We start from the raw sequence: 13,532 nt of genomic DNA, 5'->3' as shown, positions 1-13,532 counted from the left end.
TTAATATTTCCTGTAATGCGAGCCTTGCTGTGGAGAATTCTCTCAATTTTTATGGCTGGAAATGTCTTATTTCTCCTTCATGTCTAAAGGATAACTTTGCTGGATATATTTTTCTTAGCTGGTAATTCCTTTTATTTAATAGGTTGAATATTTGATTCCACTCCTTTGTCTCTTGTAAGTTTTGTGAATAATGTTGTAACAAACATTACATATAAATATCTATTTGAATCACTGTTTAATTCTTTTATGTATATACCTGGGAGTAGAATTGTTGGGTCTTATGGTGTGATATTATGATCAGAAGAAATACAGTCATGGGCTGCATAATGACATTTTGGTCAATGACAGACATATGATGGTGGTCTCATAAGCTTATAATGAAACTATAAAATTCCTATTGCCTAGTGATATTGTAGTCATTGTAAAATTGTAGCACAATGCTTTACTCATATGTTTGTGGTGATGCTGGTAGAAACAAGCTTACTGTGCTGCTAGTCATATAAAAGTATAGCACATGCAATTATGTACAGTACATAATATTTAATAATGATAATAAATGACTATATTACTGGTTTATGTATTTACTGTATTTTATATTTTTATTTGTTATATTTTCATTTTTTCTATTATAGTTGACAGAGAGTATTATATTTTTTAAAGTGTAAAACACAGTGATTAGACATTTATATAACTTATGAAGTGATCACCCCAATAAATCTAGTACCCATCTGATGACATACATAGGTATTACAATACTACTGAATATACTCCCCGTGCTATACTCTCCATCCCCATGACTATTTTGTAACTGTCAATTTGTACCTTTCAATCCACTCCCCCATTTACCCATCCCCCACTCCCAATCTGACAACCATCAAAATGCTTTCCATATCTATGAGCTTGTTTCTATTGTTTGTTTGTTTATCCTGTTCTCTAGATTCCACGTATGACATTTGTCTTTTTCTTTCTGACTTACTCCACTCCACTCAACAAAATACCCTCTAGGTCAATCCATGTTGTTGTAAATGGCAAAATTTCATTAGTTTTTAAAGCTGAATAATATATATATATCACCTCTTCTTTATCCATTTATCCATTGATGGACATCCAAGATGCTTCCATATTATGGCTAATGTAAGTAATGAAGCAATGAACATGTGGATGCACATGTCTCTTCAAAGTAGTGTTTTGGGTTTCTTCAGATAAATATCCAGAAATCATATAACTGAGTTCTTTTTTGTTTCTTGTTATAGCCTTTGCTTTAAAGGATATTTTGTCTGGTATGAGTATTGCTACCTCAGCTTTTGTTTGTTTCTTTGTTTGTTTGTTTTCATTTTCATGAAACATCTTTATTCATCCTTTACTTTCAATCTGTATGTGTCTTTCAATCTGAAGGGAGTCTCTTGTAGGCAGCATATGTAGGAGTCTTGTTTTCTTAACCACTCAGCCACTCTCTATTTTGATTGGAACATTTAATCTATTCATATTTAAAGTAATTATTGATAAATATGTAATTGTTGCCATTTTATTATTCATATTTTTGATCTTTTTATTTTTTTTCTTCTTCTTTTTTAAGAAGTCCCTCTAACATTTCCTGTAATACTAACTTGGTGGTGATGAACTCCTTTAGTTTTTCTTGTCTGGGTAGATCTTTATCTGTCCTTTGATTCTAAATGATAGTTTTGCTATACTTTTATATGACTCAGTGCAGTAAGCTTGTTTTTACCAGCATCACCACAAACATGTGAGTAACCTATTGTGCTATGATTTTACCATGGCTACAACATCACTAGGCAATAGGAATTTTACAGCCTTATTATAAGGTTATGGGACCACCATCATATATGTGGTCTGTCATTGACCAAAACCTCATTATGCAGTGCATGACTGTATTTCTTATTATCACAATATCACACCATAAAGACCATAGAGTAATCTTGGCTGTAGGTCCCGGCTTTTTATTACTTTGAATATTTCCTGCAAATCTCTTTGGCATGCAAAGGTTCTGTTGAGAAACCATCTGACAGTCTTATGGGAGTGCTCCCATAGGTAACGAACTGCTTTTTTCTTGCTGCTTTTAAGATTCTCTCTTTGTCTTTAACTTTTGGCATTTTAATTATAATGTTTCTTGGCGTGGGCCTCTTTAGATTTACCTTGTTTGGGACTCTCTGCACTTCCTGACTTTGGATGTCTATTTTCTTCACCAGGTTAGGGAAGTTTTCCATCATTAATTTTTCAAATAGGTTTTCAATTCCTTGCTTTCTCTCTTCTGCTGCTGGTATCCTTATGATGCAAATGTTAATATACTTGATGCTGTCCCAGAAGCCCCTTATAGTATCCTCATTTTTTGGATTCTTTTTTCTTGTTGCTGTCCTGACTTGGTGGGTGTTTTCTGCTACCCGAATTGCTGATTCGATCCACTGCTTCATCTAATCTACTGATAATTCCTCTAAAGTATTCTTTATTTCAGTTATTATATTCTTTATTTCCGACTGCTTCATTTTTCTTTTTGGTTTTCTATCACTACTTTTATGTTTTCTATCTCTTTGTTAAAGTTTTCACTGGGTTCATCTACTCTTCCCCAAAGTTCATTGAGGATTCTTATAACCAGTGTTTTGAACTCTGCATCTGGTAGATTGCTTGTCTTTATTTTGTTTAGATCTTTTTCTGAAGCTTTGTTTTGTTCCTTCATTTGGGACACGTTTCTTTGTCTTCCCATTTTGGCTGACTACTTCTGTTTGTTTTTGTGTATTAGTAGGGCTGCTATATCTCCCGGTCTTAGTAGAGTGGTTTTAAATAGTAGATGTGCTGTGGGTCCCAGTGGCACAGTCTCCCCTGGTCACCTGAGCCAGGTGCACCAGGTATGTTCCTTGTATAGGTTGTGTGTGCTCTCCTGTTATAGTTGAGCCTTGGTTGCTGTTTGCACATCAGTGGGAGTGACTGACTCTCAGGCTGATTGGTTGTGATGACTGTCTGTGAACAGTGGAGGAGCTGTTGTGCAGGGTCTGATTCTATAAATTCACTTTAGCAGGGCTCTGTGCCTGCCCTGTCAGCCTTTTGGGCGTGTCATTCTCTGATGTGACCCTGGATGGTGTTCCAACATAGATTGAAGCTGGACACCAAGCATGTAGGCCAGGGCCACCTGGAGGGACTCTGCTGCAGGTCAAGTTCAGTTGTAGCCTGTGCCCTGCCCAGGCCACCTGGCAGGAGCCACCAAGCAATCCACAGATGTCCACCACCCATGCTGGGCTTGGATGTGCCTCGAAAGTCCAAGCCGCAAACTGAGGCCAGCTGCTGCTAGTGCTGGGCTTGGGGCTGCTCAGCAAGAGGTATAAGGGCACATGAGGCCAGATGCTGCTTGTTTAGGTTTTGTGAACCTTTGAGAGATTTTAGGAATCTCTGCAGCATGAGCCAAGATGGGCTGTTTGTATGGAAAAGCAACTGGAAGTGTTTTGGGTGGGCCCACACGTTGGGACAGGTGGGGTTTCAGAGAATCACCAGAGTGGGGTGACCAGTGTTTGCTATGTTGATGGAGACTCAGATATGCGGCCACCGGGGTCTGCAAGCCAGGTGGGTGAGGGCTCAAGAAGGGAACAAGGGATTCTGCTAGCACTTCTCTCTGGGAGAAAGCTGCCCCTCCAGCCCTCGCCCTGATGCCAGCCAACTCTGTTCCTCCCCGTATGTCTTTGGCGCCTTTTGAGCTGCTGACCCAGAGCTGGAGCTCAGAGCAAGTGAGTCCGTCAACAAGTATGTCTGCATGTTGGCCCCCTAAGAAGAAAGTCTGTGACTCCCACAGACCTCCATCTCATTCAGCCACAACCTTCACTAGTTTTCACAGCCAGAAGTTGTGGGGACTTCTCTTTCTGGCACTGAAACCATGGGCTGGGGAATGCAGTGTGGGGCCAGGACTCCTCGCTCTTCTGGGGGTTTTCTGACAGCCGAGATAGTTCTTCCAATTCTCAATCACCCCACGTGGGTATGAGACCTACCTGTTTCGCATCTCTGCCCTTCCTAACAGTCTCTAGGTAGCTTCTTTCTGTGTCCCCAGTTTTAGGACTTATGTTTAGCTAGACTTCAGGTGACTCCCAATGATGGCTGTTCTGTAGTTTAGTTATAATATTGATGTAGTCATGAGAGGATGCAAGCACATCATTTACCTGCTCTTCCATCTTGACCATTGTGTATATATATATATTTATAGTTGTATATATACAACTATATACATACATACATATATACACACACAAGTTTTTTGTTAAACAGTGTACCACCTTGCACTGGCAGCTGTCTCATACATATTGTGCTTACCACCTTTCTTGACTGCATCATTTCCTCTTGTGCTTAATTTGATCTTGTATTTTGTTCATCATGCAACTTAGACCTCACAAGATTCCCAATGATTTAGTTCAACAAAATATGAACTCACAATAAAAAAAAATCATACACACACAGAAACAAGCCACAATGAGGGAGATTTAGCAGTACCAACAGATTTGGATTCCAAAGGATTTCAGCTATTAGAATTATCAGATACAGGACACGAAATAATTTTATATGAATTATTTAAAGAAACAAAACATATGATCAAAATGAGACAAGGAATAGAGACTATTAGTTATGACCAGGCAATTTTGGGGGAAAATGAAATAGAATTTCTAAAAAATTCTAAATTAAAATCATTAAAATTTGAAGTGCAATGGGAGAATTAAACAGTAAATTAAACACATCTGAAGAAAGAAGGTGTGAACTGAAAAATTTGAAGCTATTTTCTTGAATGTTGCACCAAGAGATAAGATGGAAAATATGAAGGTGATTTTGAGACATGGAAGATAGAGTGAGAAGGTCTAACATGTGCCTAATTTTAAAATGACCTCAGAAGAAAGGCCTGTCATGTGACAAGAAATGATGAGCAAATAAACTGGTAAATATGTAGATAAATCTAAACAATATTTACTTAATTAAATATTAAATAATAATGACTAATTTGTGGGGTTAAATAAAATAACTAAAATTCTAAACAATAATGACATATAAGTTGAGGATTGCTTAGAATTAAATATGTGATACTTTAGATTGATTATGAAGAGGCACTTAGCCCTGTGAAATGTCTGGGCCAAGTACATTCTAGGTAGAGGGAGCTGCAAGAGTAAAGGCCCTGAAGCAGAAAAAGGTCTTGATGTGTTTGAGTTGGAGAAAGAAGGCTAGTGTGATTGGAGCTAGCATATGTGGCAGAAGAGATAAGTTAATGTAGAGCCAGGATAAAACATTTGGATTTTATTCTATTAATGGTCAGCCTTTAGACAATTTTAAGCAGAAGAGTTCTATGCCTGAGTAAAATTGTAAAGTACTACTCTGACTGCAGTATAGAGAATAGTATGAGTGTTTGTGTAGGGGGTTAGAGGCACACTGTCCTGAGTGGACATATAGAGACCAGTTATAAAGCTACTGTATCATGTCTTGGACTAGGACAGTGACAATGGAGAGGAAAAAATGTGATTTCTAGTAAAAAATGTTTTCTGGTTTGGGCAGCTGGCAGAATTCTGGTACTATTTATTGTGATGAGAAAAGCTGGAGGGAAGTAGAATTTAGAGAGGGAGAAATCAGAGTTTAGTCTTGGGTATTTTACATTTGAGATGCCTATCCAATAACCAAGTGGAGTTATAAAGAAGACAGTTGAATATAAGAGTCTAGAGTTCAGGCATAAGAAAAGTTTGGAGATATCAATATGTGAGTCATCAATATACAGAGAATATGAAAGGCTTTGGGACTGGGTATGACCTCCTAGTAAGTAAATGTAAATAAAAAAAGAAAGATATCAGATAACTGAGCAATGGGGTTTTCAAATTTTGAGCGGTCTGGAAGAGGAAGAGAATCGAGCAAAGGAGATTGAGTTAGGAAGAAATCCAGAAATTTTCAGTGTCCCAGAAGCTGAGAGAGGCAAGTATTTAAGGAGAAGGACTTGCTCAACTTACATCTGATGTTGCTGAGGGGTTTAGTAAGATGAAGCCAGTGAAGTGACCATGGAATCTGACAACATGGAAGTCATTGTTGACCTTGATGAGAGCAACCTTGGTGGAGTGATGGGAATGGAAGCCTGATTGGATGAGTTTAGAGGAGAATTGGAGATGTGGAAGAGAACCTAAGATATCATAAACGTGGAAGTGTTTTGAAAGCAGTAAAATTATTTTACGAATGCAAGTGGTATTGTTATTATTTCACCAGAAATTTTAGTGAAGTTCGAGACATTGAATAAAGAGATCTGTGCCAATAGAGGCACTGCAGAACCAAGGAGCTTTTTGCCCAGACAAAAAGTTGACATGAAAAATCGATAACTAAGACAATAACTCCAGGAAAATAAGTTTGGCAAGAATGCCAGGATTGTCTCGGAAACATTGTCCTAGTTTTGCAAGCCAAACCTGTGCCTATCTCTGACTGGAGCCTATTTAGGGTTGTCAGGCAAGAAATATTCCAAAATGAGAGCAGCAGTAACTTTTAGAAAAAAGCCTCATCTGTCATGTTTACTGAATCTTTCATTAACTCATTTTGTGAAGCTAGCAAGCCACTCTCTATGGGCAGGGCATTGTTGGCAAGACTGGGAAATCAGTGTGGTTTGTCTTCCTTGCCACAAGATTCCCTCTTCTTCACCACTGGGGCAACTCCTTTCCCCATAGACACTCTCTGTCCTTCTCTTCACCTGAGTTCCACCAATAGGCAATTGTATGTTTTGTCTATTCAGAAAGCTGGCAGATGAGTTTGGGCAATTGTGCTTTGGAGAATTAGAACCTCTGTGACTATAGTCGACAAGATGCAGTTCATTTTTCCAAGGCTATTAAGGAAAAGTTATGTTCCTGCTTCTCTGCCTTTATTTATGCAGTTACCTGGAATACTCTTTATCCCTATCTCCATCAACCTATAACCCACACATCCTCAAGACTCAGATTTTGTGTCATCTCTGTGCAGCCTTTCCTAGTTCTCATGATTAGAATTTCTTCTCTTTGTCTTCTGTTCTCCCCTTGCTCTTTGTCCCTTTATAATAGTGCTAACAACGGTCTGCCTTGTGTTCCAATTATTTGTGTAGTTCCGACTTGGTTATTATGCTGTCAACTCTGAGGACAGGGGCCTTTTATTGTACGTTTCTGTATCTCTCACATAGTTCCTTTGCCATAGTAAGTGCTTAATGAATGAATTTTAGTGGGATAGAACTTTAGATGAAAATGTTTTGCATGTTGAAAGTGAGTCTCACAGATATATAAGCAACATGCACTTCCTGGGATAACATTTCTTTCTGAATGATTAGATAGTGAAATATAGAATCTAGCAGCAGTAGGTACATATGATAACTAACTGCCGTCATCTATAATATGTGGATAGAGAATCTAATCAAGCTTAAATCAAGTCACAGAGTGAATTTGCCATTTGCAGCTAATAGAGTTAAACTGCTCTCACACAGTGATCTGTTGTCTTTAATTCCCCATTTGTACTTCGACATTTAAGCCACTGGACAGTCCGTATAATCTATTGTTCACAGTAATATACAACCGAGTTAGCTTCCCTTCCTTTGATAGCTGCTGATGTTTTTAAAAAAGGAAGAACTTTGAGTTAAGTTTTCAATGTTAATGTGAGTTGATTTTATTGTTTTTGTGATGGCAGTTGATTGATTACAAAGACAGGTGTTATGCTTTTGTGTTCTCTTCTCTCGCTTAAATACTCAAGCGTGACATACAAAAGATGATGTCAACAAGACCCTTGCTCTCTGAGGATGCTGTACGTGGTATCATAATGATTATTATTTTTACCACTTCTGTTGCCACCTCTTGATAGAAATTTCATCTCAAAAAACTAATTTTCAAAATTATACATTTGCAATGTAAACTAAGGTAGATTTTGTGTTATGTTACCTCCATGAAATTATGAAAACCAGTAGTAAGTGTGAGTTTCATTTAGAAATTGTCTTACACTCCATTCTTGTCCTGCTTCCTCTTTCCTTCTTCCTTTTTCTTTTTCTCTTCCTTCTCCCCCTCCTTCAACACATACTCAGTTGCCAGGTAGAGTGATGAATAGGAGTTGTCTTGTCCATAAATTAAAAATATGATCCACAAATATGCTTTCTTTTTTTTAATCCAGTAAAATATTGTAAGGCATATCGGGCATTGATTAGGACAAATAAGGACTCTCCTGTCTAGGCTCTATATATGCCTTTGAAGTCAAGGCTTTAGAAAGACATGTTCTATCAGAAAATTTAATTGTTTTGTCCTGAATTGAATCAGGACGGCTGAATGCTAGTTTCAACTCTGCCATGGGCTACCTGTGTATCCTTGGGCCACTATGACTCTCCATGTTGTGAGCTCCTCATCTTTAAGATGGAAATCTTTCTATTTTCCCAGCTCTGAAACAAAGTGAAAGAGGGCTGTTGTATCTCAATATCCAAGTCATTTGGGAAAGCTGGATATCCACATGCACAATGTGAGTTTGTCTATATTTGAGAGCCAGTAAAATGTGTGCTGGGATCACACAAGAAACCTGATGCTGAACAGCTGAACTGAAAAATGAAATGCGCTTGAAGCCAGTCTCAGCATTGTGAGGTTGTCAGAAACATAAGGGGGCTTTGCCTTTCTTAGAAGCTCTCTAAAGGAGGGGTTATTCAAAGGCTTTTCCCAAAGCCTTGGTGAGAGCAGAGAGGCTTGGTGGGGGTAATATGTGAAGGCTTTGTTGTCCTACAATAGGATATCATGGTGTGTCACCATCATGGCTGTTTATGAGCTTTTAGGTTTTCTTTTTGAGAAGCCAATTTCCACAAATGCCTCCAAAATGAATGCTCTGGTACCCTTTGAGGAAAGGTTGCTGTTTGAAGTATTTACTAAAGTCTTTTTAGGGCTAGTAGTTGATTCAGGTTTTCTATTTCTTTTTGAGCTAATTTCATTATTTAGGTTTTACTTTAAAAATTATTCATTTCATCTAAGTTTTCAAACGAATTAGCATAGTTATGCAAAAAATAACTTCCAACTTCACAGTTTCTTGTTCCTAAATTTGTGTATTTGTTAACCTTTCAAAACCTTTGGATGCTAGTGTCTGTTGTCTACCACAACTGATTTCTTCTTGCTTGTTTCTACTTTTCTGCATTTGTATAACTTTACAAAGTCTCCTCTTATTATTTTTTTTATTTGGTTGAGGCAAAACAGTCCTGGCTAAATTATCACTATATGATAAATACTCTACCAGGAACCATGAGTAGATACAGAGGGAAGGATAAACTTGGTCTTTACATTCAAGAAACCTATGACCTAATGGGAAAGACTAGGTGAATACTCATGAAAATACCAGCAGGTCTTGAAACAAAGTGCTAAATCCTAGAGACCACTAATGGAAGAATGCCCAAGGGTGAGGCTTCCCTCGCTCATGATCAAAACTAAAAGCAGCCATTGAGGGTCAGGGGCAACATCAAACATAAGGGCATAGCAGAGAATTTCTGTGTCAAGGAGGTGGCAGGGAGTAAACAATTCAGAGATACACAATATATCAAAATTAGGGGCTTCAGGTTTTATTGAGCCAAGGTCCAAGATGTCAGGGTTCAAAGCTATGTATCTTATGTCATTGGATATGTTACCAGGAAAATATGCACGTTGTTTATTGAACTAACAGTACCAGCCGGTGACTTGTTCACTTGGATGTGGTACTAAATAGCTCCCATGGCACCTAAATATTCTCCCATCTTAGCACTCATGACAATACATTGGAATGCTCTATTTCAATATATTTCACTTCATCAGATTGTGAGCACCATGAACATGGCCTGAGTCTTATTCATCTTTGTTTCCCCAGTGCCTGAACCATATGTAAGTGGTTTGTATTACTAAGCGGCCAAAAGCACAGGCTTTAAAGTCAGACAGAGCTACATTTGTTTGGCTTCATCACTTTCCACCTGAGTAATTTATTTATTGTCCCTAGGTCTCATTTTTCTCATCTGTAAAATAATGAAGACAATAATACCGATTTCTAGGATTTGTTGTGAGAGTAAAATGAGATGACAGATTTGGAAGTACTTAATAGAGTGCCTGTCACAGAGTAAGCATTCAATTAGTGGTAGCTCTAATTGTCATTACATATTGTGGAATGAATGAATGTGTGAGAGACAAGTGGGCTGAAGAAGGATGTTGGCCGATTTGATGAATTCAGAACCCCGGGCTGGGAAGAGCCTTAATTAATAAAGCAATGCTGGCAGTTCTCCAAGTCTTCTTCTCTTCTCTTGGCATCTCTTGGATGGTTGGGAGGCTGAGACAATGGGGATAATCTTTATGCATCTCTTGCTTTGTATAAGGCTTGTAATCATCTTGGCTGAGGAACAAGGATTGAATAGACCTAAAGTGGGAGACGATGTTATTAATATAAACATTTTTCAAATATTGCTCTCTGCACTCAGCATGCTATTGTTAGTTTGTGAGCACTGTGCCATTGCTGTGTAGCTTAGAACAATTAGAAGGTTTGAATGCTTTCAAGATAAGGATTGAGATAAGAACATTTTGACTCTACAGTTTCTTCTGAAGTTTCCTGGGTGTGCTGGATTAATTATCAGATGTAATTAGGAAAACTGACAATTAGGGAGATTACAGGGAGCAGCATATTTTCCCAGGAACACTTGTTTCTTTGGGCAGAAAAGGTGTTGAGGAGACTGTCTTTCTGTTGTGGACAAGCAGCAATACAGAGAGCACTAGAGAACAGGTAGGATCCTGGGAACATGGCTTTACCAGCAGAACCTCAAGTCTGTGGGATTACATTGCTCTTGATTAGGTTTTAAGTAGTCAGAAGAGTTTTCCTCTTCTTTCCCTTCCTTTTTTTTTTCAGGAAGGAATGGTATTCTGGGCTACTACCAGATTCTTGGTCCATTTTAAGCAAAAGTCCAATGTTTGTGGATCCAAAGCAATTAAGAACTGATGTCTTTTTACAACTAATGAGGATGGAGAGAGATACTTCCACCTCTCAGTCAGTCACAGAAGTTTATCCACCACATGCTGCAGAAGATCTTTCTCATCTGCCTTGGTCTAGGCCCCTGGCCCCAGAGTTGGGTGAAGAATATGCTGCCTTTGAGTCTCTGACAAAAGGTGTCATTTATACAGCCATCTGCTTGTTGACGTTTATTCAGAAGGGGGCATTCCATTGGACATGGTCTCAAAGTTACTCTTGATACAAGACTATCACACATGAAACAAGGAAAAACAATGGCATTCAGTATATATTTATTCAGTAGGGGCTGTGGTATAGACAAGTAAACCTGGTATTTTGAGAAAAAGGAAATTCTTGGGGACTAGAGATAATGGCCCAGATTTGAAAAAATTTTCCCTTGCCATCATGGTATGAAGTTCATTGTCATAATACCATCAAATACCAAGCCAATGATTCTGCTTTCTCCATAGGTAACTTGTCTCCATGATTTCTTTGGTGACGATGATGTATTTATTGCCTGTGGTCCTGAAAAATTTCGCTATGCTCAAGATGACTTTTCTTTGGATGAAAATGGTAAGCACAACCACTGGATTTTATTGTTCCATTGTTCTCCTTCCTTCTATCCCTTAGGATATCCATGGGTTTATATATGGCCTGGAGCATATACATTTATGGTCCCTCAAGGGAAAATATTGTTAATCTTTCTCTTGTATATTTGATAAATAAGTCACTAAGTGAAAAGTTGATTAGATATCTCAGATTTCCACTCCAAACTCACTAAAAATCACCATCTATCTCAATAGTGGCCATTTTTCTTGAACCATATATTGTGTCACATGGACTGGCAGACACAATCAGACCATGGGAAGGAGCATTTAGAGTCATAACTTGGATATTGTATGTATAAGTTTTTTTCTAGTCAACATCCTCTAGCTATTTGGCCCATGTTGATGATTCTACTTTAGAAAAATTCTCCATGGTGTCTTTACTCTCAAACCTTTTCCTTTTTCCCATCTTCTGGTTTGTTGCCCCATTCCTCCTACTTTTTGACTCAAGAGTCCAGAAGGCTGTTAATCTCAGGAAGGAGGTGAAACACCTGCCCATCTCCTTTTGCTGAGTCCAAGCTCCAGGTAGAACTTAATGGTGAATTAGCTCATACAGCAATAGGATTAGGATGTAATCCTGATGGAAATACACATTAAAAATGCATTTTTCACATATAAGGAGTAAAGTGTGAGAAAAACAAAGCAAGTTGTACTAATATAGACTTTACAAACAACTCAAGGGATAAGGACTGTAAAAGGCATAGCATTTCTGCTGTGTTCCCATTGAGAAGAGACAAATGACCATAAAATAGCTAAACAAATCTCGGCCCATGTCCAACTTTCTATAGCTTCTATATATCCAACTCTGGACAGTGATAACTGAAGTTCACCAACCAAAACAGAAGTAAAAGTAGAAGAAATAAAAATGAACTTTTTGCTTAACTCATTATCCTAAAAATCTCAGTTTGCCAGAAAAGATCTTGTAATCTTTTTGGGTAAATGATATTTCAATGTACCTTTAAGTAAAAGGTGACAAGGAGGTGTCCCCCCTCCAAAAAAAAAAAAAAAACAATAAAAAACTGATCTCTACCAAGCTGTTTGGTTTTACTTTGAGCAGCACAAGTTTGGAAAAATTATAAAATATGGTGGAAAGAGCCCTAGCCTGGGACTCAGGAGACTTGGCTGCTAATCCTTGTTCTGCTATATTCTTGTTTTGTGGCCCTAAGCAAGAGGCTTAAGCTCTTTGTATTCTTATCAATAAAATGAGTATAATAGTCCTTCTAATACATTAGCACAATAAGTGCTAAAAATTGCCACAGTAGGGATGCTGACTGACCTGTACAGAAATGGTGCTCCAAACATCTCTGACTGTGGTTGGGACAAGTGGCAGGGATATTTGACAGACTCTCCTACACACTCATGAGCTTTCTATAGGTTCTGAGTGTTAGAGTCACTGCTGGCCTGTTTATTCATTAAATCAGCATAAGAGATTATGATAACATGAATTTAAAATAAAAAACTCTATAAATGCAAGATGGTGGTGGCAGTAGTAGTGCTTATTTATAAAATGACATAACATCCCAAACATACTTATTATAATTCATGGCATGTAATGAACAATAAATGATAGCTCTCTTCTACTCTTTTAAATTACTCATGAATGTTTCATCTGTGTGGCTGCAACCTCTGAGCTGTCAATCTCTTTTCCAAAAAATTAATCAATCATACCAATAGGTGTTATTCTGAGACATGGCTGGTTTGTCCACAAATGATTGAGTTGACTAATTACCTATCCAACCCGGTCTTCAACTCCTTCGCTTGTTTCCATAATCCAGGGATTTAAACACCCATTTTAGCTCAGGTGACTTTCGAAAGTTTCTCCCACTCCAGAGCCACCATTCTTATAAAAAATGAGGACCACCTTGTGGTCCTGAGCCATTAAGTGCTTTGACCTATGGTGGTTATTCCAGATTCCAGAGTTTGATAATATGCTGAGCCTCAGTTCTCCCCTGGCTCTCCTAAGCTGTCTGTATCTTTTTCCACCAGAAT

The 13,532-nt window shown here is 38.1% G+C and overlaps 1 protein-coding gene across 1 annotated transcript in view; it reads left to right on the top strand.

The window, feature by feature from the left end:
• Window positions 1–13,532, top strand: part of DCX (doublecortin) — a 161,549-nt gene that overhangs the window by 108,594 nt on the left and 39,423 nt on the right. The window contains exon 4 of the mRNA XM_006917277.1: window positions 11,409–11,511. Within this exon, the coding sequence (XP_006917339.1) occupies window positions 11,409–11,511 (103 nt within the window). The remainder of the gene's footprint in view (window positions 1–11,408; window positions 11,512–13,532) is intronic.

This window comes from Pteropus alecto, unplaced genomic scaffold, assembly GCF_000325575.1.
Source record: "Pteropus alecto unplaced genomic scaffold, ASM32557v1 scaffold107, whole genome shotgun sequence".
In the NCBI taxonomy this organism is placed as follows: domain Eukaryota; kingdom Metazoa; phylum Chordata; class Mammalia; order Chiroptera; family Pteropodidae; genus Pteropus; species Pteropus alecto.
This window is presented reverse-complemented; position numbering and strand designations above follow the sequence as displayed.